This window comes from Hypomesus nipponensis, chromosome 3 (genome assembly GCF_054491055.1).
Source record: "Hypomesus nipponensis isolate SF chromosome 3, ASM5449105v1, whole genome shotgun sequence".
NCBI classification, from domain to species: domain Eukaryota; kingdom Metazoa; phylum Chordata; class Actinopteri; order Osmeriformes; family Osmeridae; genus Hypomesus; species Hypomesus nipponensis.
The window spans coordinates 14775667-14802566 of NC_140363.1; the positions used below are offsets into that span (position 1 = coordinate 14775667).

Here is a 26900-nt window from a genome sequence, read left to right on the forward strand (position 1 = left end):
AAAAGGTCAGCCTGGAGATGGTGAGCAGGTCAGCTAGTCTAGTCTGTTACCTAGTTTAACAAATCTCACAAACTCACCCAACGTTTCTGATCATGTTATGTGAACAGAAATAAAACAAGCATAGTAGACAGATTTAGTCATGTGGGGGTCTTTCAAACTTAAAAGCATGTCATCCATGTGTTTCATGATGGCATTAGCTATAGAATATTTACACATTTGTGCACCAATGTAGAATTTCTCATTTTGATTGTTTATACTTATTAGGATGGTTCCTTTTCAGAATTCTCACAAGCATAATAAACTGGAAGTGTACCAAAGTACTACACTCCAGAACCTAATAAGTGATTACATTATTTGTTTACAAAAATGCCAAAGAACATTTTAATAAACAGTAGTAGTGCCTCCATTTTTATTTTAAGTCAAAAAGCCATCAAAACCCAACAGAGAAAATAAATGACAGGAATAGAATATCCAAGTGTCTCTTAAAGAGCATGCTGTCTATGAGAGCATGGGATGAAGAGTGTAAACCGTAGCACTCCAGTTTGCATGTTATCTTCATCTGAGTCATCATCCTCCTCCAGGGAATCCTGTGGATGGCAGGAACACAGAATGATGACACTACTAAGCTCACTTATTTTCTACTACAGATATACAACAAATCATTATATTTAAAGTGATGCTGACCAATGTACACAGCCTCTATTAATTAACTTATGCTAGTAACCCTTTCCTCAGATCTTCACATTCTCTTTCCTTACTTCCCTTCTAAGACATTAAAATGTTAAGTCTGAGTACAATCCTCAAATTAAAATTGTACAGGAGAAAATAATGGAACTGCATGAATGAAACTACTGAATCAGATTCAGACTCAAGACTGCAGAACAGAGCATTTGATTTGTCTAGCTAGCTTACCTTAGCATACTTCTCAGCCTCCTCTCTGATGTCCTTGGGAACCAGCTCATGGCGTCCATTAGTAACTAGTGAAGGGAGACGATGAGAAGTGTCATTTATAGGGTTATAAAGGCCAGGGCATTTTTTTTTATGTCCAGAGGAATAATACATACATCTACAGAAATTACTTATACTTGTACTATAAGCCACTCATATTGCATCGAACAAACTCAGACATTCTAAATTGTTGTCTGTTGAACCAATGCTGAAGGTTAGGTTGTTGTAAACACATGAAGTTCACACGTCAGTCAATGAAGGTACAGTAGAAGAAGACTTAACAAGTTTCCGAGCCAACAAATTGTTTTGGGTTCAAATTCTGAAAGTCAATAAAAGAGGAATTCTGCCGAAATGTGAACACGCTGGATAAGGTGGAGCCTTACCCTCTCCCACCCAGCTGAGCTCCAGCTCAAATGCTTTGTCTTTCACCTCGTCGTGTACGATGTAGATTCTGGAAGACAGAGACAAAACTTAGATATCTTGTTCTATTTGGATGTGAGAATCCGACAAGTGCTTAACTGGGCTTAATGTCATTATGTTGTGTAGTTGTTACAAAAGGATTTTTTAAAAAAAAGGATAAAAAAAAAAGGATAAAAAAAAAAATTAAAAAAGAGGTTAATCCTGGAAAAGGTTTTGTAATTCCAGCAGGAATTTCTTATTTAAACTGTAGTGTTGGTATGCGCCGTTTGTGAACACTTGTGAGAGGAATGTACATGACTAGAGGGATTTATACGGCCACATAAGGACATGTAACAAAGAGGTTTGAGCTCATGCAGGGATAGATCTACTGCACTTGTTACCTGTATCCGAAGGGTCTGACAGCACTGTATAACGTGTAGGCATGGACGTACATTTCAAAATCACATTTCCAAATGAAATGGCAGACAAATTGCTTTCTCAAAATACAGGACATTTATGTAAAACACTTACAATTTCACGTCTGCAAAGGATCTCACTAAACAAATGTCTTTTTTGACAGCGAGGTCATCATTGCACCTGAGAGACACAAACACGCGAGTTAGGGCGATACTGGTTGGATCACTCACGGCTCAAGATGAAAAAGGTCTCAGGGTCGTCACAGGGGCCAAATAAAAGGGACCATCGTCGAGGGGTGAGAACAGACTGAGATGAACTAGCCTGTGGCTAATGCTGGCATGTTTACAGTACTGGTGATCAACGTGTCATTTATGTCTCACTGAATGGCCCACAGGCATGTTTAGTGACACTATAGACGTTGAACATTTGAGACAAATATCAAAAAGTACAGAACAGGGTACAGAACGTCTCGTGTGCTAGTGAGTTCATCATGTTTATCTGATTAAAAATTGTGTTGCATTCACTTGGACTGACTGTTAAAACAACACTAAAAAAAAGCTATGTGTAAGGATCAATGCTATAGTTAATTCTACATAACACATGTAATAATAGTAGGGGTCAATCAGATAGCCAAGAGAAACATGACATCACAAGATTTCAGTCAAGTTTGCGAAACCGTTCTCATTATCATCATATTGCCCCTGTTGGTGTGAAGTGTAAAAAATAAATTAAATAAAACGCTCACAACCCCCTAGAAATTCTAGGGAGAGAAGATGCATCTTACCCGCAACGGCCCTTTAACCTGGTCGTCCTGGACAACCTGCGAGGTGGACTCTCCTTTCAATGTCACCTGACAAAAAGGAGCCAAGAGGGAGAAATGAAAGGTGAAATTTCCGTCAAGGTGTGGGGGTATATACAAGATTTGAACAAAGGGGCTTTGAGGTGAGCCTCCTGTGAACTCTAGGATACATTTTATAGTGAATTATATGGATCACATGTGTTGTGGGAGCCAATCAGATAGCCAAGAGAAACATGACATCACAAGATTTCAGTCAAGTTTGCGAAACCGTTCTCATTATCATCATATTGCCCATTAGTGTGAAGTGTAAAAAATATATCAGAGTTTGTATGTTCAACCGTGAAGCTGTCACTTGACATGCAGACTAGTTTATAAGTGTCTGCTCTGTGCCTAACTGAACAAGAGGAAGAATTCCAACACGCCCAACTTTTCTGTAAATCTGAAAACATCCCAAAATATTAATAGCTAAAACATAAGATAACAGCTTCTCTAAAAGATAAGTCGACTTTTTTCTGCATACAAACAAGTACAAGACCAATAGAGACACAGGACTGTCTAAAGTCAACTTACACAGCCTGCGACAACCGTCTGCCTCCGCGATTTGACTTCTTCCTGATGACGGGCGTTCCAAAATGTTCAGGGTTGGTTTGCGGCAGTTGGTCCAACATCTGAACAACAGAAATCAATCAAAAGATCAATGCCATAGTTAATTCTACATAACACATGTAATAATAGTAGGGGTCAATCAGATAGCCAAGAGAAACATGACATCACAAGATTTCAGTCAAGTTTGCGAAACCGTTCTCATTATCATCATATTTTCCCTGCTGGTGTGAAGTGTAAAAAATAAATGTAATTAAACTCACAACCTCGCAGAAATTCTAGGGAGAGAAGATGCATCTTACCCTCAACGGCCCTTTAACCTGGTCGTCCGGGACAACCTGCGAGGTGGACTCTCCTTTCAATGTCACCTGACAAAAAGGAGGCGAGAGAGGGAGAAATGAAAGGTGAAATTTCAGTCAAGGTGTGGGGGTATATACAAGATTTGACACATGTAATAATAGTAGGGGTCAATCAGATAGCCAAGAGAAACATGACATCACAAGATTTCAGTCAAGTTTGCGAAACCGTTCTCATTATCATCATATTGCCCATCAGTGTGAAGTGTAAAAAAATATATCAGAGTTCATATGTTCAACCGTGAAGCTGTCATTTGACATGTAGGCTAGTTTATGTCTCAGTTTGTGTCTGCTCTATGCCTAACTGAACAACAAGTGGAAGAATTCCAACACACCCAACTTTTCTGTAATTCTGAAAACATCCCAAAATATTAACAGCTAAAACATAAGAGGACAGCTTTTCTAAAAGATAAGTCTACTTTTTTTCTGCATACAAACAAGTACAAGACCAATAGAGACACAGGACTGTCTAAAGTCAACTTACACAGCCTGCGACAACCGTCTGCCTCCGCGATTTGACTTCTTCCCGATGACGGGCGTTCCAAAATGTTTAGGGTTGGTTAGCGGCAGTTGGTCCAACATCTGAACAACAAAAATCAATCAAAAGATCAATGCCATAGTTAATTCAACATAACACATGTAATAATAGTAGGGGTCAATCAGATAGCCAAGAGAAACATGACATCACAAGATTTCAGTCAAGTTTGCGAAACCGTTCTCATTATCATCACATTTCCCCTGCTGGTGTGAAGGATAAAAAAAGAAAAAAATGCTCACGACCTTGCAGAAATTCTACGGAAAGAAGATGCCTCCTACCCTCAACACCCCTTTAACCTGGTCGTCCTGGACAACCTGCAAGGTGGACTCTCCTTTCAATGGCACCTGCTGAAAAGAATGAGGCGAAAGAGAGGGTGATTTGAAAGGTGACATTTCAGGTGTAGGAATTCATGCAAGATTTGAACAAAGGGTCTTTGAGGTGAGCCTCCTGTGCACTCAAGGATAACATTTATAGTGAACTATATGGATCAAATGTGTTGTGGGAGACAATCAGATAGCCAAGAGAAACATGACATCACAAGATTTCAGTCAAGTTTGCGAAACCGTTCTAATTTTCATCATTTTGCTCCTGCTGGTGTGAAGTGTAAAAAATATGGAAATATAGATGCGATTCATGTTTTCTACTGCCATTTCTGTTTAAAAGGTTTGTTTGCTGGTTAAGTCTTGGTTGATTAAAGTAAAAAACAATCAAAGGTGGGTGGATGGGTACGTGAAAACGTCAAGCATACCAATAATTTTTAACTGACCTATGTAAAGTTAACCGTCAGACAGACTATTTTTACCCATAACATCTTGCAAGGCAAAAAGAGTGCTGCTGTTTTCAACAGAGCTTAGCCAAATGACTTACCTTCATCTTTGAGGCTATTTAAGAGTCCAGCTCGGAAGATTTTGATCGCTGGAAGATAGATTAAATAGAAAAAAAACTTTTTTTCATGGATGTGTAAATAACTTAACTTACTTGTATTGTCAAATATGTACATGGGTTTAAGCGGGCCAGTTACTTCTGACGCATTCTTTTCAAGCTCTATGCAGCCCCCTCCCTCCAGATTCCCAAAAGTGTGGAAAAGGTAGCTCAGTGTAGTCTAGGTTGATATCTCAAACAAACGCGAATCGAATAATTAGTTTTTCTAGAACACATGTGAAAGTTATTTAATCGATGTCCACAAAAACGTTGCACGGGGACAACGAAACAGACAAGCTAGTACATGTGCTCCTTCCCGCATGCTCGCAGTCTGACTGTCACGTCGCCATCATAGTTCGCCATGCTGCATCATGATGTCAGACATGTGCGTTAACCCGTATCAATCTGAGCTTCTCCTTCATTTAAAATCAGAAGCAGTGGGCGACAATGAAAGAAAATTGGAATTATGTATTTAATATGCAGATTCACAAAAGGCGCATACATTTCTTCACTGTAAAAGATAAGATGACTAACGTAGCCACTGCCATTCAATTTCTAGCCTAGCCACCTCCTTCTTATAACCATAATACCAGGAAATGTGATTATCACCCTTCCATAATTTAACTTTCTGTGTTTAAGTAGATTATACAGATTGAACCCATGAAAGTTTACGTTTCATTTACGAATAATATGAATGTTTTTTATACTTACATGCTACGTACAACGCAACTGCTCACCACTTGCTAGGGATGCAATGAATGCAAGAAGAACAAGCTGTTCAGCCCAAGATGTGTTTCTCGAACTCCGATTGGCTGCACAGACAGCAGTAGTCCGATGGAAGTATTATGATTGGTTTACAAATGGTCGCATCAAACAGGACATCGTTTTTCTTCGTTTCTGGTTGGTTGATATGAAAGAGGCGCTGTCATGGACGTAACTTCATTGGACATCCATTATTTAGCTTCGGTATTCACAGAATCACAACCGAAGTCCCTAATTTAGAAACATGATTGGCCGGTCTATTCAGAAAACCTTTCCAAGATTGTCATTGGCTAGTTAGACAAAGATGATCCGCGTACCTGTCATCCTTGTCATGGGTATGACGAGCGGGCTGGATTGTAAGTATGGCGAACACAACTAATATTCTGCCTTGTAATCCCTACGGAGATGACAGCTACCAAATGGATAAAATAAATGCCCGTTATCTGTGTATTCATAAACTGCGTTAAAGGAGGAAAATGGGAAATAGCACAGAAAAGGTCGAAAGAAAGCTGAAGGCAATGGCGCCTAGTATTGTTTGTTGGAGGCAGAACAAACGAGTCGATTACGTAACCGGAAGCATGTGCAGGTAAAAGCCTGAAGGGGGTTGCTGTCACATTGTACATAATCTCAAAAGATACACGTCGGTGTTTTGACGTCCTATTATCTAGGCAGCTGGCTGCGTTGCTGTAGAAAAGCAAAGATTTGAGCTGAACTTAATAATAAACTTGAAGGGCTGAGACAGGTGTACAAGTACCAGGTTGGAATGAAAATGAAGGACACCATAGTCTCTTCCTGGATAGAGCTGCATGTCATTCATACGGCCAGATGATGTCTGGCCCCAGGGCCAGCTAGTCTAGGCCAGTGGTTCTCAACCCTGGTCCTCAAGTACCCCCTGTCCTGCACTTCTTAGATGTTTCCCCTGCTCCAACACACTTTATTCAAATGAATGGGTCGTTATCTAGGTATGCAGAAGCCTTAACGACCATTCAGCTAGTTAAACAAATCTCACTAAGTTACCCACTGTTTCTGATCATGCTGTGTGAACAGAGATGAAACAAGCATAGTAGACAGATTTAGTCATGTGGGGGTCTTTCAAACTTAAAAGCATGTCATCCATGTGTTTCATGATGGCATTAGCTATAGACTATTTACACAGTTGTGCACCAATGTAGAATTTCTCATTTTGATTGTATATACTTATTAGGATGGTTCCTTTTCAGATAATTCTCACAAGCATAATAAACTGGAAGTGTACAGTAAGTACTACATTCCAGAACCTAATAAGTGATTACAATATTTGTTTACAAAAATACCAAAGAACCTTTTAATATAAACAGTAGTTTGCCTCCATTTTTATTTCAAGTCCAAAAGGGATCAAAACCCAACAGAGAATTTAATTGACGGGAATGGTCCATGAACTTAAAAACATACAAAAGAATATCCAAGTGTCTCTTAAAGAGCACGCTGTCTATGAGAGCGAGAGTATGTGATGAGTGTAAACCGTAGTACTCCAGTTTACATGTTATCTTCATCAGAGTCATCATCCTCCTCCAGGGAATCCTGTGGATGGCAGAAACACAGAATGATGACACTACTAAGCTCACTTATTTTCCACAACAGATATACAACAAATAATTTAGAATATTAACACATTTACAGTGATGCTGACCAATGTACACAGCCTCTATTAATTAACTTATGCTAGTAACCCTTTCCTCAGATCTTCACGTTCTCTTTCCTTACTTCCCTTCTAAGACATTAAAATGTTAAGTCTGAGTACAATCCTCAAATTAAAATTTTACAGGAGAAAATAATGGAACTGCATAAATGAAACTACTGAATCAGATTCAGACTCAAGACTGCAGAACAGAGCATTTGATTTGTCAAGCTAGCTTACCTTAGCATACTTCTCAGCCTCCTCTCTGATGTCCTTGGGAACCAGCTCATGGCGTCCATTAGTAACTAGTGAAGGGAGACGATGAGAAGTGTCATTTATAGGGTTATAAAGGCCAGGGCATTTTTTGAAATGTCCAGAGGAATAATACATACATCTACAGAAATTACTTCTACTTATTTTAAGCCACTCATATTGCATCGAACAAACTCAGACATTCTAAATTGTTGTCTGTTGAACCAATGCTGAAGGTTAGGTTGTTGTAAACACATGAAGTTCACACGTCAGTCAATGAAGGTACAGTAGAAGAAGACTTAACAAGTTTCCGAGCCAACAAATTGTTTTGTGTTCAAATTCTGAAAGTCAATAAAAGAGGAATTCTGCCGAAATGTGAACACGCTGGATAAGGTGGAGCCTTACCCTCTCCCACCCAGCTGAGCTCCAGCTCAAATGCTTTGTCTTTCACCTCGTCGTGTACGATGTAGATTCTGGAAGACAGAGACAAAGCTTAGACATCTTGTTCTATTTGGATGTGAGAATCCAACAAGTGCTTAACTGGGCTCAATGTCATGCTCTCCATACAGATATATGTATGGAAGCCAAGGTCATGGTCAGCATGTGTTCACCATGGAAAATGAATCCTTTTGAACAACGTCCATGCTTATGATCTTACATTTTAGCAACTTCTTTCACCAGCTCCCTGCAGGTCATGTCTTTCATCTGTTGGGAGGCAAGACAAAACACCAACATTAAACCAGCAGCATGTTGCACATTGTGAAATCGAGATAACATTCTTTAGTCATTGAGAGATGACCCATGGGGAACCATCAAACTCGGTACCTGAAGCTTCTCGATTTCTGTCTTGGCAGCTTGCTTGGCTTTCCCAATGGCGCATCCCCAGTAACCCTAGATAAAACAAATGAAGGCATGTTTAATTATGTCAAGAAACCTATGAAAAGAAAATGTCACTTAATTTCCATATGCTCAACTACACAACATAAGAATAACCTTTATTTTACGAGTTATAATATTAATGCACGTAATACACTTTTATACAGTGTGGAATTAAACCTGCAACCTCTATCTGCAGTCAAACACTGAGCACAGCTGGTAGGAGAAAAGTATCCTCTAGGCTACCCATCAACCTACAACAGTATATGTAATCTACCTACCGGTACAAATCTGTTGCAACAACCGATTAGGATTTGTGGATGGTTAGTAACTGGTTACAGACTTGCTTTAGTCTACAAATACCTTTGACATAAAGTGTTACTACTAATGATGTAGTAATGAAGGAGTCAGGTGGCTGAGCGGATAGGGAATTGGACTAGTAATCAGAAGGTTGCCAGTTTGATTCCCGACAGTGCCCAGTGCAATGTACTGGTACCACTGTACTTACTGTAAGTCGCTCTGGATAAGGGCGTCTGCTAAATGACTACATGTAAATGTAATGACTTGTGCTAAAGTTAGTAGAACTCACATATGAAATCCCAGAGGGATCCACCATGTACAGCTGAGGACCGTCATCTTGATCATATGAGCCCAGGATGAAGCTAAGGAGAAAAGTCCGTTAATCCCGGAAAAGGTTCTGTAATTCCAACATACATTTCTCATTTAAACTGTAGCGTTGGTATGCGCCGTTTGTGAACACTACAACTAGAGGGATTTATATGGCGCCACATAAGGACCTGTAACAAAGAGAGGTTTGAGTACATGCAGGGATAGGTCTACTGTGCTTGTTACCTGCATCCGAAGGGTCTGACAGCACTGTATAACGTGTAGGCATGGACATACATGGCCACTCTGTCTGACAAGTGCTGTGAAGACAGAGTACATGGAATTGATCCCCATTCAAGGAGCAAGGTAGCTCAGTTCAGAATACAGACTATATAAAGGTTCAAATTATGGAAAATAATACAGTGCATCAGTCACAACAGACTCAGGTGTACACCGTATTGGATAAGAAACAATGCATCATTCAATAATTTCACATCCAATTTACAATCCAAAATCAGAAAACCAATAACAACCTGTTTCATTAATTGTTTACAAATCCACAATCAACTTTGATTCTGTCATTTAACATTTCTGATTTGTTGTGATCTTATTATAAAATTGAAGAAAACAGATGTAATTTGCTCACGTTCTAACAAATCTAGAAATCTGAAGGCAATGAACTGTAAGTCAACCGAGAAGTAAATTCTATTTAATTTGGTCACATCCGAGCTGTGACTGTTCCTTCTTTGGAATTTGCTGTTGATAATAAAGAGATTCAGGGCAGGGGTATAGTTTACCTTCAGGGGGATGTCGTGTCCATAATTGGATCTGAAGTTAGAGGCCTCTTCTCTGGCCACCTCTGAAAGGGATCTGGCATCAGCTAGTAGACCTGCCACAGCCTGAGAACAGAAGACATTTCCATGAAAATTGTATCATTTCAGTCTGTGATTATGCATTAACAGCCTATCTAAAACATGTTATTTATTACTTGAATAAATTTGACATACAGAACATATAAGTCTGTCTGCATGGAAATGTATGGAAACTGTGCATGCCATAAAGACAAATTATGATCGTCATACCATTCCAACATGTCTGTCAATGTTAAAGATGCGTTTGTTGGAGCCTTGCTCATACAGTTTGGAGAGAACCAACTTCTCCACACCAAAAACAACACCATCCTTGCATCTGATACCAATCGCTGTACTGTAAAAAACAAAACAAGATTTGAATTGTTCATTTTTTTCCAGTTAAAGCCTTCACTCTTCTCACAACCCATGGTTCACTTCCAATATATAGGCAAGAAAGAAAGATACAGAACACATGACTTTTGCCCTTTATCCAGACGTGTACTAAAACTACACTGAACCACAGCCTTATATACAATTCTCATTGATACATGGACATGGTAGCTAGCGTACATGATGGGATATCTCACCTGCTGTTCTCGACTGCCTTCATGGCATATTCCACCTGGAACACTCTCCCATCAGGGGAGAAGGTGGAGGCCGACAAGTCATACTGGAGTGGAAGAAAAATACGTCAGTAACAGGCGCAGTGATAACATAACTTAGCCTTGTCCTAAACTGTCAGATTTTACTATTACAGTTACCGCTCAACTACTAGCTTTCAAGCTAGTTAGCTAGGTTACCTAATAATGTTTGCAACCAAACTAGTACAGGGTAGTTCCGTGGAGAGAAAAAAACTGGGAATACAAGCAAGTGTAGAAGGAGTATGCCAGGCAAAGAAGGGAACTAACGTTAGCTACCCAGTTAGCATGTGTTAGCTAGAAAACTTGACTTTCGATTTCACTTGGTTAGCAACTGCTAGCAAATGATGGCCTCTGCAAGTGACTCAGCAGCAGGCTAAAGTTGCTAGCTCGCTAACGCATGCAAACCTGGGCACTGGCTGTGTCCCGGAAAGCCGACTTTAACTTCGATTCATGTTTTTTAAACGTTCACTTACCAAACGCATCTACACTCATATTAAACTTACCCCAGTTCCAATAGAACTCATTGTAACTGACTCTCTTCAAAACCCCTTCGTTAAACAGCTCTCTCTGTCCAGTTCTTTCAGAAGCGCATCCAAGTCATTCACCAACAACGAAAATAGCTTTGTTGTCAGCGCCAAGCGTGACCACAGCCTATACCGCCTCTACTGGATGGCGTCGAAAATGCATTTATCCAGCGATGGACATGCTATTTAACTAGCAATCCAGTGTTACTAAACATTTCCAAAGGCCAACGCTACAATAAATCTGCGGTATTTTTATGAGAAAATGTAATATCACGAGTAGTCCCTGTTTTTGGTGGAAATAGTAATTATGTGTGCTTGTAAGAGTCGTATGGAGTAATAGATGGTCTTCTACTGCTCTCTGGTGGACAAATAAAGTTGAGCAACAGCATTCCAGTCACTTCCTCTAATTCTAGCAAAAATTCCATTCAAGTTGTGGCTAAGCTAACTTTATTAGTGAAAGAAGAGTCAACAGCTCTTGCGCTTAACCAGTATGAAACAATCATAACTCTGCCTGCCTTCTAATTCATTCCGGTGAGTGTTTTCAAATGTAACTTTCTCATAAATAAGTTTAGTTTAAAAAGGCATGGATTTTTTCATATAGCAAACGCTTACCTTTCTAAAGCTAGGTAGCTAACAATAGCGATAATGAGCAGCCACTGTACAGTTGGCCTCCACCGCAGTGTCATGACAAGTGTATGCTCCTTCGCGCACGTGGTCGTTATGTTGTGTTTACCTAAATTCACATTTCAAAACTTTTTTTCGCAACCTTTATTCGAAAATATTTGTTCAACTTTCAAAAGTTTTTTTTTTCAAACGTGAAGTGGAAGCAGAGGATAGGAGAGAGGAGGAGAGGAAAACAAGAAGCCTAGAGCAGAATACAGTCGAGTCCTCAATCGGCCCCATATGCTCAAGTTCATAACAGTTGTGTCAAGAATGTTTGGAATGCCAGAAAGTAACAAGGTATCACACACAGTATCAAGCAAGGGTTTAGTATTGGGTCAGCTGCGCAGTGGCCGTAAAAAAAGAATGGTGACACTTTGCATTATGATTGCTGCATTTGGCTGTTTGGCTGCATGTGACACACACCTAACACTAGCCTTGTGACACAGTATTTTACAAGTTAGTGCAGAGCTGGACCGAATAGCCCTCCCTTATTTTATCAATAGCATTACAGTACAGCTAGGAGGGGGGGGGGGGTCTGGATTCAACATCAATAAATTATACAGGCTTGGTTCTCTGACATTGGTTGTGTGTGGCAGGTTAGATGGAAGATAGTGACCAATTAAAGCTCTCCTGAGCTGGAAGCTTTGATCAGACTGGAGTGTGTGTTGTCATGGATCTGGATCTGGTTGCCAGTGAGCCCTGAACAAAAGCTATTCAGTATCACTCACAAGGCCACGGTGGAATTACAGCCTGTTGATGGCAACAAAAATTAGAGCGTGTGATGTTAAAAGTGCACTCCAGAGGGCTAAGCACAAGATATCTTGTCTGGAGAAGGAACTCTCAGTAAAGTAAGCGTTTTTGATCTTAAGTAAAGATTATACAGGAAGAGGTATTGTATGCCTTTATGTTGATTTTTTCATATCTCTGGTTTAGACATCTCAAATGCACTGTAGGTTAAATTTGTATCTCTCCAACTGTCTTGAAACAATATTGGAGATGTATGTTGATGTTAGATATGAGAAATGTATCACAGTAAATCTGTATTCTATTTTAGAACCTCAACACTGATGACTAGCAAGGGATAATAGAGTCAATCTTGTAGTAATTTCAAATGGATTATGGCACTTATTATGAAAGCTCAAAATAGCCAAGTTCAGCTCTTAAGAGACATTGTAGCACAGCGTTTCCCAACTTGTGGGCCAAGGCCCACTAGTGTAATACAGGTGGGCCGCCAATCCAATGAAAACAAAAGTATGAAAAATGAATATATATCTAAATATGTATATATTGTTGGTAAATTATAATTAAAATTCTCACACATTTGAAAATGACATTTAGCCTTTCCTTTATCATGAACGAAACGCTAATAGTTACGCTTGGCATGTTGACCAAAGACCAACTGACATTTCCGCCTTAACTTGCATACGCTCACTTTAATACACAATGCACGCATCACTTCCGGATATTGCGTAAGCCAAGTCAACAACTTCCGGTAGACAGCAGTTTTACAGTGGATTCGGGTAGCCTTCCCAAAATGACTGTGGCGCTGATGGACACTTTGTCTTCTATGATCTCTCAAATACAATTAACCATGAAAGCGAAGTGTCTGGCTCCCCTGGCGTTGCTAAACATGTGTGATAAGCACAAATTTACGGAATGGATGTGTTGGGCGACCGCAAAAATATTTGAGCATTGCAAGTGGCCCACCAAGTGGAAAAGGTCAGGAATGGCTGTTGTAGCATATAGTACAGCCTATTTGCCTTTTATATGTTGGTTTGTGCAGTAATCTAGTAAATGTGACACTGACAACATTGTTATGGTTAGAAATATGACCCTCCCTCCCTCTCAGGTAACACATAACTACTAGTCATGCATATCTTCACTGTGAACCCTACTGAGTTCGATCATAGGGGTAGGATGGTCGCTATCATAATAACCAAGTAGCCATCATGTGTTTCAATTTGGTTATAAAGATGCAGCTGACTGCAAACTGATAACCAAATGTTTGACCTGGCTAAACCATCTTTGTTTTTGTTTTTTCAAACATTCTCCCGTATCCATGATTAGGTTGCATAACAATGTGAATGAATCCCCCAGTCCTGATATTGTAATGTTGTCTGGGCGTGGGCAGCAGCATGGTCTCAGTCTGTGGGTGGACTGAGTCTGGGGTCCCGGGCCTCAGCTAAGCACACATAGTTGTAGGGATTAAACAGCCATGCCCAGTAATCTCAGTGTATGACCTGTCTGCCTGCAATGGTGTGAAAGCTAGAGGAGGCTGGCGAGATTCAGACCAGTCCACGAGCATACCCACCTTCACAGTCTCTCCTCTGGAGGATCTGTGGAAGAGGACTAGAATATTTGACAAATCTAAATGCAGTCAATCCATACAGCCTAGATAGTAAAATGTTAATGGAGTGTTCTTTTCGTATGACACGGATGGCATGGATGGAAGCCCTTTATGATGTAATTTGTAGTTATTTGTCGATACCTCAGGGAGAGCTGTTCGGAGAGTGAAGAGGAGCTCGGCCTGTCAGCATGGACACACAACAAGGAGCTGAAGGACTCCCTGGTGAACATGTACAAAGGTAGGATACACTTGGATGTGGACGTCATGCTCACATCCATCAGATTACAGTTGCTTCGATTTGAGATGTCATTATATGAATTTGGGTTAAATCGTTTTCTCGTAACCTCATAATTGTTTTACTTTATTTAAGACAAAGGACTGAAATATATATGTAAACGTATTTACGGACACTCGGAGCATAGTCAGTCTTTTCCTAGCGACTCCTGTTACAGAAAAATGGAATTGCTCGTTTCACCTCAAGAGGGCACACTTACTTTTTCAAACCGAGAGCAGTAACCCTTTTTTTTATAGCCTATTGAAACCAGTATTAGCCATAGTGTAAAGATAAAACATCCTTCTGTTACTTGGATACTAGGTAGGAAAGTTTAATTAGAGTTTGAATTGCTACCATAGAATCTAGTGAAAATCAGCTACAGTCAAGGAAGGACTGTTGATGTGTGTTTCGATTGAACTATCCCTTTAACAGCATATCAAGTGCCTCAGCAAACAGAGGAAAGTTCCATTGTCCTTGATATGCAGATAATCTGATTGGTAAACAAGATGGAGACCGAAAGCACATCGGTATATAGAGAGGAGGGTTCCCTCTTCTTGGCAAACATGCCTGCCCTGAAAACTTCCTTCATTAACAGTTAGCGTAACACACAGTAGATGGACCTACTCACTCATTCATATTCTGTTGTCGGACTGACAAGAAAGTTTTGGAAACACTGACAATTCAGAGTTTCGTGGATGGTCTCCTTGGCCTGACTCTGGTGGTGTTACTAAACACATCACGTTACATGTGACAACTGACAAGACCTCCACATGTTCACAGTAACTCTATACGGTTCTTGTAGGTTTCATTTGAAAATGGAAATAACAAATAGCTATATACATATTTTTTCATTCAGTCTCTTCAGATCTGTGTATCTGATAGGGAAACCTGTTTAAACCACTTTCTACAACTGTGTTGACCTGCATATCTGTCAGTTTGCTGGGAGTCTCCAGCAGCCTACAGGGTTCTGCTGATACTTATTATTCCCCGTACATTGGCCTTCGGTGGCATGTGTTCCCCGTGAATGCTCCGCGGGCTGTCTCAGAGCAGCCGTGTGCGTGCAGTGCAGTATGTTAATGTTGTTTGTCCTATCGCCGTTTGCGCATTTGTTGTTCTAGCGATAGACTGGTTTTATCCGGCTTGGGCTCTGTCCGACCCACCACATCCTAGAGCAGGGGCGGAGGCCCACCTGCGAGCAGGATACAGAGTTGCGCAAGACCGAGCTAGGCATCGCCTCAGAGGAGGGTGTGTCCAACCGGCAGGTAGTCTGCCTGTGTCTGTCAAGTGGCCTATGTACTGTATAATTAGACTTGGAGGCACCAACACTGTGATATGTGGAGTTTCTGTGGGTGAACAGTTCACGACATTGTTGTCACATAGATAAGATACTGTACAGTACTGGGTTGGAAAGGTCCCGGCATCTCTGTGTCTGTCTGTCTATCTGTGTCCTAGTCAGTCAGTAGTGAGCCTTGGTGCTATCCCTTGACCTAGGGCGCATGGAGGGTGATGACAGACTGACAGACAGATTCTAGTGCTCAACCAAACAGTATCAAAATCTCAATCAGTCTTAATCTGGCCCGGGCCTGTCTAATTCCTGGAGATTAACCTTTTCTGACAGAGTCTGTGTCAGTAATGTTGAGATGAGCCCATCTATTCCTTCATGTTGTCACCAATTTGTTCCATCTTCATCAGTCAGGGGCCTAAGGAACAAATCCCCAGGCCTGGCTGAAGCTGGGGAGTCTCTGCTGCGTAGCTGTGAGTGGCTTTGATCCTCCCCACCCAGGTGACAGAATGGGTGTCAAATCCTGTCTTGACGGAAACTCGGACATGAATATGCTTTAGGGATTATCACACACACGCTCCGCTCCTAACACCATGAGTCCATCCTGAGGCCAGAATTAGAGAGACAATTAATAAGTGAGGAGTGGGGTGGGTCATTTGTTTATAGGTAAAAAAAAATATATTTTATATATATATATATATATATATATATATATATATATATGTATATGTATATGTATATGTATATGTATATGTATATGTATATATGTATATGTATATATATATATATATATATATATATATATATATATATATATATATATATATATATATATATATATATATATATATATATATATATATATATATATATATATATATATATATATATATATTACTAACAGAATAGTATGTTTATGTGACCACATGAAGTGAGAAAAGCATTTACACTTCGGTGACATTGGCTTTCTACTTTATGATAAATGTAAAATACATTTTCTACTTTTTAGAATATTGTGAATTCATGGCAGACTGTCTTCAGTCGCCGTTCTGAGTGCTGTAGTTTGTCTCTTTTGAACTGGGTCTATTCCTTTGTAGCATGTAGCTATGTCTGTTTACATTTATTTTAGTTCTCTGGTGTGACGGCCAGCCTTAAAACAGCTGTTGCTTCTACTGGTGTGTGTTTGTCTGTGTGTGCTCCAAGACCAGCCGACAAGCCCCAGATAATAAACAAAGTAAGGTATCCCGCGGGGCTGAGTCGGGTCAGAGAGGAGAGCAGTTCCAACCCCCAGAGGATAAGGTGGATAACCCATAGACCTCACCCTTGCTGCCCCTGCCACCCTCCCCCTGGTCCCCCCATCCCTGCTCTTCATCCTTACCTTTATCACTGAGGCCTCTCCTCCCCAGCTCCCTCTCCCTGACACCCCTCGCCCCCCCCCCCCCCCCCCTGTCCTTTGGTATCAGCCTCCCAACCAGGGAGATGTTGGGTTCAGACCCATGCGCTCAGCGGCTTTGCAAGCAGCTGGAGACGACTTCTTTGGAGAGATGTGTGGTCTGTCATTGTCATGCACACGCTCACTTTCTCTCACTTTTGCTCACTCTCTCAAACTCTCCGACTACCTCTCTCTTTCCTTTTGATTTGCGCAGTCTCTCTTTTTTTTTTTTTTCTTCCTCGAATTCTTTTTCTGTTTGTCAGTGATGGAGAGATCCAAGGAACTGCAGAGGAGGTAGACAGGCAGCGTCTGGGGCCTTGAGCTCCCTGAGGAATGGAACCTCCCAGAAGCACCAGCCGGTAGCACGTGAGGAGGTGGCTGAGAGATCCACCCTTCCCCCGACCCTCGGCTGCACTGACACCCACCCACCTCTCTGGGCCCTCCCTCCTCACTTCTGTCCTTTTTCCCTGTCTGCCTGCCTGCCTCCTCTCTCTCTCTCTCTCTCTCTATCTCTCTCTCTCTCTGTCTGTCTCTGTCTCTCTCTCTCTCTCTCTCTCTCTCTCTCTCTCTCTCTCTCTCTCTCTCTCTCTCTCTCTCTCTCTCTCTCTCTCAGTCGCCCTGACTCCTCTCTCTCCCTGCACCCCTCCCCTCTCTCTCTCTCTCCCTGCCTCCCTTCTCAGACACTTCAGAGGGCCAAGAGGCGAGCTATCGGCACGTTTGGGCTACCATGTGGGTCTTATTGAAGTCCAAAAGCCTGTGAATTGTGCGTGTGTGTGTGGTGTGGCCCTAGGTGGGTGGTCTACGACTGAGCAGAGGGCCAGCCACACACACTCACACACAAACAGACAGTGGGATTCCTCAGCCTGTGTTCCTCTTTGTCTCTCTGTGTTGATTTAAGGAACAGAGTAGAACTAGGGTGGGCACTGGAACAACTGGGCCGGGGCCAGGCCTGAATATCCTGATCTGACGCCACCACACACGCACACGCATGAAGACGTACACACACCAAACGCACACGGATGATGATGTACTCGCAATACACACACACACAAGTTCGTACACACACATGCTCTATGCAGACTTTCAAAGATCTGCATACATGAAACCTATCAGTGCAACGTAGCCTTGCAGGCTCTTGGCCTATCCCCGATCGAGCAAGTTCTCCCTCAGGGACATTTTGTCTGGTCACAGCTGGGTCTCAGTCTAACACTGCAGCAATGTTGCACCAATGTTGTCCCTGCTGTTCTCTGTTTGTGAGCTGGGGGAACCTGTTAGGCCATTGTCTGCCTGCAGACCGTAGAGGAGAGCAAACATGACGGCTGTCGCCTGCTCTCTCTCTCTCTCCCTCCTGCAGCCCTACGCCTATGGGCCACAGCCAGTCGGTTAGGCCCTCGGTGAGGATCAGTGTGTGTTCCGCCGGTGAGGGAGTTGGAATGTTGGAGTGTTTGATTCTAGAACTGGACCACTTGTCTGCTGCAGGGGAGAGCGAGGGTTTGGAGAGCGAGGGTTTGGAGAGCGAGGGTTTGGAGAGCGAGGGTTTGGAGAGCGAGGGTTTGGAGAGCGAGGGTTCGGAGAGCGAGGGTTCGGAGAGCGAGGGTTCGGAGAGCGAGGGTTCGGAGAGCGAGGGTTCGGAGAGCGAGGGTTCGGAGAGCGAGGGTTCGGAGAGCGAGGGTTCGGAGAGCGAGGGTTCGGAGAGCGAGGGTTCGGAGAGCGAGGGTTCGGAGAGCGAGGGTTCGGAGAGCGAGGGTTCGGAGAGCGAGGGTTCGGAGAGCGAGGGTTCGGAGAGCGAGGGTTTGGAGGACAGGCCCTATCCAGAGCTGGGCTCCTCCTCTCCTCACCCCAAAGCTCTTCACTGGGATTCAATCCCTGTCCGTTGCAAAGTTCAATTTCAAAGCATGTTAGTCAAAGGATTTACTCAACAAAACACAACAGTATAGCCCTTTTAGCACCAATATCATCATTGCGTGTGTGTGTATTTCCCTGTGCAACCATGAATAGACCTGTGTTTCTGGAAAGCTGAAATTGATTATACCCAAGCCCTGAACACTCCTTGTTCTTAGAATCAACTGGAGAAAACGCACGCCCCACTGACTGAGTGGTTTCTGTTGGGGAGAAAGAGAGAGAGGGAGAGAGGGAGTGGTTTCAGTCAAGATTGGGCGAGAGAATAGGTGAGTAATAACTGGTCTGTTCTCCAGTCTGACGCCACCTTCATCTGATCTAGCAAGCCCCATCTCTCTGCCTGTCTCTCTGCCTGTCTGTATGGCACAATGAAGCTTTGTGTGGTCCTCCTTAGATGGATCACTATGATCTCAAAAACGACCTCACTTCCCAGAAGTCTTCTGTCTTCACCACAGTGTATGTCTTAAAGTAGCTCCTTTTGTGTTCAATACAAAAGTTCAAAACATGTTTGGTAATGTGTGTTTGCATGCATGCTTGGATGTGTGGGGTAATGATAAGGAGGATTGTCATCATTAGGAGCAGACCAGTAATTTAGTACACACAGAGATTATTCCTGCTTATATTCATGTGAAAAGCCCCAGTTAACACCCAAAGTGCTGGCTGGGTAATTACATGTGCTGTAATTCAAATAAGCATGCGGCCTGTGAGTGACGTTCATTATGAATCAGATTATCTGTACTGTATTTGCTCTGATGTTGGCTTAGCTGATAAGAAAGATTTGTACCAATTGGTCCAACAGAATTAAGAATTTAAACCAGACTGCGTCAGTGGCTGAGGCCTCTCTGGGTGTGCGTACATGTGCTTGTGTGAGCGTCCTTTGAGCAAACATGTTTCCCTGCCTCACATACAGACAAATGTTGCAACAGGTGTTTATATAAATCGGTGCGTGATCAGAATTGGCTTGAGTCTCTTCCTGGTATTTTACTGCTAGTGGCAGTAAATAGTGGCATTAAAAAGTAAACCAACAGAGTATGTACCAGTAGAGTCAATATAAGTCATGTAAGTTTAGTATGTTAGCATAACATTACAATTGTAGTACACCCCAATGCACCTACACGGATACTCTTCCCAATCAGACATGCTCCAGCATTGGACAATGCTTCCTCTCCTACTAACACTAGTTGCCAGGATTAGATAGCACCTTTATCATACACACATGTTGCTGTTGTTGTTAGTATTATTATTATTATTATCCTGATGAACACCAGTGGTTTCGAGTCATCAGAAGCTGGGGTAGGCCATCAAGAGGCTAACATATTCAGAGGCCGATCTGGGGGAGCCAGCAGGGAGGCGGCAGTTATTCTCTTCTCCACAGCAGTGGGGCTAACCAGGGAGATGCCGGCCTGTTGTAGATTCAGCACGTCTCCCCCTCTCTCCCCCCTTCCTTCCTTCTCTGCACCCAAATCGACCTGATCCGTGGAAAATTAGACACTCATCCCCACAGAGTCTCGGTTACTTCTGCCAGGAGGGCTGGGTGGGGGTGGGGGCTCTGAGGGAGGGAGTAATGCACGGGGAGTAGGGAGGTGGGGGGGGGGGGGGGGGTGTAGCAGGGAGGTGGGGGGGGGGTGTAACAGGGAGGTGGGGGGGGGGGGGTGTAGCAGGGAGGTGGGGGGGGGGGTGTAGCAGGGAGGTGGGGGGGGGTGTAGCAGGGAGGTGGGGGGGGGGGGGTGTAGCAGGGAGGTGTGGGGGGGGGGGTGTAGCAGGGAGGGGATCATCAAGATGGATCAGTGTTCCGTCCTGTTGACGACGACACCCCTTCCAGATTCATCAGAGTAGGGATCTACGGTGAGATCTCCTGATCTGCCCTGCTGAGTCTTTCCCTGGCTTATTCTCCTGAGCGCTATTCAATTAACAACCACCACCTCCACCAGTCAGGTCTATCAGCAAGGCTGCTCCGAGAGGCAGGTTTTCTGGTCCACTTCCTTCCCCTTCACAACCCCGGTGGTGCACACACTAAGCCCCCCCCGCCTAGGTGGCATCATGCCACAGGCATGTGATCCGCCTACAGTGTGGTTATGATGGGGCCCAGCTTAATAGATGTTTGTCTCAAGTTGATCTAGAGACGAGAGAGTCCAAGACTTGGATATGTAGATATTGGTCCTGCTTTCGTAGGATTTGTAGCGAACGTTTGGATGGATAAAGTTTTGTTGAAGGCTTTTTGTCATGTTCTGGGAAGTAGGCTATATTCAACCTTACTCTACCCATCCCATGTTCACATACTCTGAACTGAAAATAAGAATTTGAATAGTGTCGTTGTTTGTAGTGGGATTGGTACTTGAAGAACACACAACGACAGAATCCCACAGACATTCTGTCCTGTACTGATTGGTCTTGTGAGCACCTTGAGAGGTGAGGGACTGGGTGTGGCCGCCTGAAGCCTGGGTGAGTGATGAGGTCAACAGAGAGAGAAACTCCGCTTTCCTTTCTGTTCTCTCTTTGTGCTTCTTTGATGTCCGTCGACGCTCTCCCTCTCTCCATCCTGCCCTCTCTCTGCCTCCCATCCATCTCATAGAAACGGTCAATAATCCTCACAGATCAATATTTGATGTTTAGAAGAATGCAGATCTTCAAGTCCAGGGTTGTTTTTCTTCACACTGCTTTCTGACGTTTGAGCTCTTGAGACGGAGAGGTCCTTAGTTCAGGGCCGACTCAAGACCTGAGACCGACTCCGCTGCCATCATCACTCACCGTCCAATCAGGTGATATAGCTGTCCATGTCCCAACAGACGCCCTGCACCCCACACTTAAGACTCCTTTAGAAATAAGCTGTTTGGTTTTTGTTACAAATAGCCTTCATGTGTAGCAGTACTTTGAGTAGAGCATGCTAGAACTCTTTGTTGACCAACTTGGATGAATAGCGCTGAGTTGCGATTGGAAAACTGGTCTTTATTGATGGTGCCATCAGTGTCCAATATTTCTTGTTTTTTGGCATTCTTAACCTGTTCCAACAGTTTTAAACGCGTTTAATAAATAGTTGGCCTATATTTTATGTTGTGGCATTGAACGATGGGTTGGAACAATGTTGAACAAACAATATGTACAATGTGTTGATGCTTATGTTTAGTTCATGTGTCTCCATTGCAGATCAGGTGTGTGTCTGTGTGTGTCTGTGTGTGTGTGTGTGTGTGTGTGTGTGTGTGTGTGTGTGTGTGTGTGTGTGTGTGTGTGTGTGTGTGTGTGTGTGTGTGTGTGTGTGTGTGTGTGTGTGTGTGTGTGTGTGTGTGTGTGAGGAAGTCGTTTCAAATGCTTTACCAGGACAGTCTGATGAACAGAGCAACAATGTATCCAAATCCTTTGATCCCATTGCAGTCAGGTCCCTACCCAACAAGCCGCCAACATCATCCAATCAGATGGAGCAGCAGGTGCCCCCCCCCCCACCCCCCCCCACTGCAGGTGTTACCATGTCTCATTCCATGTCTTATGTGTGTTTACAAGCCATTTTACATTCTCATCCATGTTTTTACCTCAGGAGGGGAGGGTGAACCATGCATCACAAAGCAGCACAATTACAATTAAACCTCTGCTTTAAGTTTCCGTGCAGATTAGCGTCTGTATCAAAATTCATAAAGAATAGGGAAAAGATGTGAGGTCTGAGCTCAAGGATTCACTGGGATTTCGTATGAAGCCCATTTAATCAGGATAACACTGCTATTAATATTCATCAAGTCAGCTGGAATACAAATGACAAGCTGCCGAACCCCGAAACTTTTGCAGAAGAAAATGTATTAAATGCAGCTTAAAAAATTAATGGAATTTAGTTTATATTGGAGGAGGAGGGGGGGGGGCGGAATGCTGAAGCCCCCCGCCTGTTATTGGTTGACTGAAATTGGACTTAGGCTCTAGAAATTTCTTTTTGAAGAATTCCATCTTTGACGGACTTCAAAGGCGTTTTCAATGAATGCGAGGCATGAATGGTCACTTAGGAGGATTTGAAGACATTACGCTGCAATAATTGTACATGAATAATAAGTAGCCCCACAAGCCAATTAGCTCAAAGTCCACATGGCAGCAGGAATATGAAGATCACACAAGAGACAGGAAAGGACAAAGAAAATGAGAAAAGTTTGAAAGCAAAGATGAAGCGATCTCACACAAAGGCTTTTGTCATTGATTTTAGGCAGATCATTTATGCAATCATTTATTACTCTTACAACAGCACTCACCCGATCAATTCTGCACATTCATTACCACCCACAGAACATACAAAGATATGTTTTTGTCATGACCAACAATAATTGGCAGTGATCATGACCATAATTACCCGTAAGTACCTGTTTGTATGCAGTGTCTGTGTCACAATAACCATTAAATAAGAGGAACTGGCTTGCTTTCTACAGGTTCATCTCAAACATTCCTTCCTTCAGCAATCAGAAATGATTTCGAATCATTACATCTCACCACATAACAGATATCAGCTTCTAGATGACAGAGAGAACTGATGAAATGAATTCTTTGTTTGGAGATACACCGTGGGATTCTCTGTCAATCAACGAGTCATATTCTTATTTTGTCACGCTGCGCGGCGCCCTTTTTGACAAATCCCCCCCCCCCCCCAATCTCTCTGTGTGCTGAATCTTGCACACCCCCTCCCCAAAAAAGAAAATTGTCAGAATAGGGAAAGGTCAGGTTTGTGTGCTCTGTGTTTTTCTAGTTTTCCTTTTCAAAGCTACTTTCTCATGTTCGTGTTAAAGGATTACTAGACCTTCAGAGCCTTACCTACTAGCTTAGAGGTCTCTCTCCTCCCCCTCGTACACCCCCAGTTCTCCCCCTCTCCCACCGTCCCCCAGACCCAGTAGCTAGCTTTAGCCCAGAGTCCATCACTGGGATTATTGGTGCCCCATGGTGTCATCCACAAAAAGCCAGTAGTCCCTTTGCGCCTGATTGTGCCCGTGCTGAATAGGGTGTGTGTGTGTGTGTGTGTTTGTTTGTGAGGGAGAGAAAGAAAGAGAGAGAGAGAGAGAGAGAGAGAGAGAGAGAGTGAGGTGGTTGTGGTGGTGTGTAGGATGAATGTATAGGGTCTTGGTATGGTGGGTATGTGTGAGGGTGGTGGTGGTGTGTGTGCGAGCAAGCGAGCGAGCGGTGGGGTGTGTGAACGGTGTGTGCTGGCTTACAACACAGGGATAACGTTCTGCTGGCATCTGCCCTTAAGGTCACCCACCCGCCAAGCACCAAACCTCCCAAGATTTCTCTCGTCCTTTTCTCTCTCGCACTCTCTCTCCTCCCTCAATTTGCTTTCTTTCCCTCCCTCCGCCTCGAGTTTTCAGCGTCCTTTTTCGTCGCTCGCTGCTGTTTATATCTTGAGGTTGAATGTGTTTATCTGAAGCCCATGTCCCTCTAGAACTTTCTATTTCTTTAGGCCTACATCTGTTCTTCAGTCAGCCATTGCCAGATAAATGCCTGTACCCCTTTAACGTCAAACTCTTTCCAGTATTTTTTTATGTGGTAGACAAAATAAAATAAAGTACAGTACTCCTAATGAACCAGGATATCTCTAGTTACAGTCTCAGGCACAATAATTAACATGCCCTCTATGTACATGATAAAACACTTGCAGTTCAGTGACCCTTGATAGATGTTTATAGCCACGTGACTAGGCATTGTTACAGTGTCCACTGCATGGTATACATGACACCACCACCCGTAGGACTGGAGGACCGCCCTGTCGTCCTAATCAAACAACACCTACAAACAGAGAGGGTCTTTTGTCTTGAACACTTCACCACTAGAGGGTAGCCCTCTCCTGCATGCGCAGTCACACACACAGACACACACACAGACTCACACTATGTTTCTTCACACACGCCTAAGCAACAGTCTCTTTATCTCTCCCTCACACTCTCTCTCTCTCTCTCTCTCTGTCTGCTGCTAGTGAATGTCAATGTTTCTTCTAATCACTTACATTGTATTTGTTGCTTGCTTATGAATTAACTTGCGTTTATGGAACTAAATTACCGGGTCATCATTTAATTACACCTGAGGAGTGTCTGTAATCGTTGTCCTCCTAACCAGGATCTGAAATGACAAGGCTTCGTCTGAATTAAACTACTGTTTACCTTCCTGATAGCTAAAAGCATTAGGAAGCCTCAGAGGCGGGATTAAGATGTGTTAATTGCGGGTATTCATTAGGGTTGATGAGGCAGAGCGAGGTAGAGCATGGGTACACAGAGCCACCACCGATAAGACAGCCGCACCGATGACACTGATGGCGTCCGTAAAGCACCGAACGTTTCGCTTCGTAGATTAGAGCTGCCAGTCTTGTTGTTGCTCACGCACAACTCTGGAGGTTATTAAAGACTGCTCTCAGTAGAGTTCTTCCAAGATCATATCCACCGGGCGCTATAATTAAGACTAACCTTTTCTCTCCCTAGGTTGCAATAGCGAGCAGGCTCTAAAGTGGCTGGCTGCCTGAGGATGATGAAATGCATTTTTCCTTTGAAATTAATCTTGTCTCCTTTTCCTACTCCCAGCTAATCCCAAAGTCAACGAGGAGTTGAAACAAAGACTACCATCTCCAGTGAGGCCTTCGTACTCCAGAACCACGTCGCCTCTCGGGTAACCACTCCCTCTACACTCCCCTCTTCTCCACACACCCTTCTCCTCCATGCTCCCTTCTTCTCACTCTGTTCTTTTTTTCATCCCCTGCCTTCTCCCCTGTTTCTTCTCCATTTTCCTTCCTTCCTTACCCTCTCCCTCTTCTCTCTCCATCCTCTCTCTTCACCTCTACTTCCTGCTCCTCTCTTTCTCCCTCCATCTTCCCCTCACCTCCCATCCCCTCCATCCGCACTCTTTTCCCCTAATCTACCCCCTATTATACCTTATCCCCCCCCCCCATCCTCCCCTCTCCTCCTCTCTCCATCCTACCCTGTTTGTGAATGGCTTTTACCAAGCTATGGCATTAAAACAGACTTTTAATATGTTGAGCTGTTGTTTATTAGTGCATGAGTTGTACAGTTAGCACAGGTGTTTGCCTAGTACTTTTTTCTTTGTTGAAGAGGGTTTTCTCAATCGTACATGAACATTGTTATAATGTAAAAAAATGTTTTATATAAAAATAGAACAGAGCATTGTCATTGACTAAATAAGATATGAACTCAATCACGATACATGTGTGCACTGTATTCTATGTCAACATGCTACCTGCAGAACGTTGTGTTCACACCTTGTGTTAAACATCGTATCCAACTTTGCTTTCAGCTCAAATGGCATTTCATCGCCCCAGAATAGACACGTTTTCATTTTTCAAAAGACCACATTCATATTCACTTAAAATGTAGTGAAAAATCCCTAAAATACATTTTTATGCAAACATTCCCAAACTAAGCTGTGTGCATCCCCATGTCTGTATTATTAATATAGAAGAAAAATAACTAAAAATTCCAAAATGTAAATTAATGTCGCAGTTAAAACATTAAGAAAAAAGCTTTCTGTGGGAGCGCTGTTATCCTAGCAGAAAGATACATTCAAAATCAGGCCAGACCAGTTTAAACCAGACCGCACCATGTACCTATCTCTGTGACATTGATAACGATGTCAGCTTGTCTCACCCATGACCTGGCCTGTCAGTCAAACAGACCTGTCACCTTCAGCTTGTCCTATGGTCACTAAGACCGGTCACAGCTGTATTGAGAGGTGCCAGCCTATTCAGCAATACACCCCACATACAGGCATTTTTAAAGCACTGTTGAATCTCTATATAATACTATCTATTATATTGTATTAATGCAAAGTCGGCTTTAGGCTAGTCGATGGAAAATATTTAATATTTCCGTGTTGGTGAAAATTCTTCAGTATTC

At 42.8% G+C, this 26900-nt stretch overlaps 2 protein-coding genes, 1 long non-coding RNA gene and 6 other non-coding genes across 12 annotated transcripts in view; 1 reads left to right on the plus strand and 8 right to left on the minus strand.

The window, feature by feature from the left end:
• Positions 1 to 379: 379 nt before the first annotated feature.
• LOC146299969 (uncharacterized) lies at positions 380 to 5788 on the minus strand. Of its 3 annotated transcripts, none has more exons than XR_014731884.1 (11): positions 5693 to 5788; positions 4928 to 4975; positions 4339 to 4407; positions 4007 to 4104; positions 3469 to 3534; positions 3134 to 3231; positions 2549 to 2614; positions 1879 to 1944; positions 1332 to 1399; positions 913 to 977; positions 380 to 587 (listed from the first exon to the last, which is right to left on the minus strand). It is a non-coding gene; the product is annotated as an uncharacterized LOC146299969 (long non-coding RNA). The 3 variants fall into 3 exon arrangements; XR_014731885.1 differs by having other exon boundaries at positions 4339 to 4404; positions 5693 to 5748; XR_014731886.1 differs by lacking the exon at positions 1879 to 1944.
• Positions 2383 to 2463, minus strand: LOC146299970 (small nucleolar RNA SNORD53/SNORD92). Its single transcript, XR_014744327.1, has one exon. It is a non-coding gene; the product is annotated as a small nucleolar RNA SNORD53/SNORD92 (small nucleolar RNA).
• On the minus strand, positions 2774 to 2854 carry LOC146299971 (small nucleolar RNA SNORD53/SNORD92). Its single transcript, XR_014744349.1, has one exon. It is a non-coding gene; the product is annotated as a small nucleolar RNA SNORD53/SNORD92 (small nucleolar RNA).
• Positions 3305 to 3385, minus strand: LOC146299972 (small nucleolar RNA SNORD53/SNORD92). Its single transcript, XR_014744404.1, has one exon. It is a non-coding gene; the product is annotated as a small nucleolar RNA SNORD53/SNORD92 (small nucleolar RNA).
• On the minus strand, positions 3634 to 3714 carry LOC146299973 (small nucleolar RNA SNORD53/SNORD92). Its single transcript, XR_014744338.1, has one exon. It is a non-coding gene; the product is annotated as a small nucleolar RNA SNORD53/SNORD92 (small nucleolar RNA).
• Positions 4178 to 4258, minus strand: LOC146299974 (small nucleolar RNA SNORD53/SNORD92). The gene has a single exon (XR_014744382.1). It is a non-coding gene; the product is annotated as a small nucleolar RNA SNORD53/SNORD92 (small nucleolar RNA).
• Positions 4566 to 4646, minus strand: LOC146299975 (small nucleolar RNA SNORD53/SNORD92). The gene has a single exon (XR_014744316.1). It is a non-coding gene; the product is annotated as a small nucleolar RNA SNORD53/SNORD92 (small nucleolar RNA).
• A 1277-nt stretch (positions 5789 to 7065) lies between the features above and the next one.
• On the minus strand, positions 7066 to 11288 carry psma3 (proteasome 20S subunit alpha 3). Its single transcript, XM_084678637.1, has 11 exons — positions 11130 to 11288; positions 10573 to 10655; positions 10217 to 10340; positions 9932 to 10033; positions 9381 to 9454; positions 9118 to 9190; positions 8478 to 8543; positions 8311 to 8357; positions 8058 to 8125; positions 7641 to 7705; positions 7066 to 7303 (listed from the first exon to the last, which is right to left on the minus strand). The coding sequence occupies exons 1-11, from the start codon at positions 11148 to 11150 to the stop codon at positions 7259 to 7261; spliced, it is 768 nt and encodes a 255-aa protein (XP_084534763.1). The 5' UTR covers positions 11151 to 11288; the 3' UTR covers positions 7066 to 7258.
• Positions 11289 to 11436: 148 nt separating this feature from the next.
• Positions 11437 to 26900, plus strand: part of mipol1 (mirror-image polydactyly 1) — a 44530-nt gene continuing 29066 nt past the window's right edge. Inside the window, exons 1-3 of one of the 2 annotated variants that reach the window (XM_084678622.1) lie at positions 11437 to 11681; positions 14307 to 14398; positions 25575 to 25659. In XM_084678622.1, coding sequence (XP_084534748.1) covers positions 14389 to 14398; positions 25575 to 25659 — 95 coding nt within the window. In that variant the 5' untranslated portion in view covers positions 11437 to 11681; positions 14307 to 14388. Of the gene's footprint in view, positions 11682 to 12533; positions 12662 to 14306; positions 14399 to 25574; positions 25660 to 26900 lie in introns of those variants that run through there. The other variant, XM_084678615.1, reaches the window with a different exon arrangement.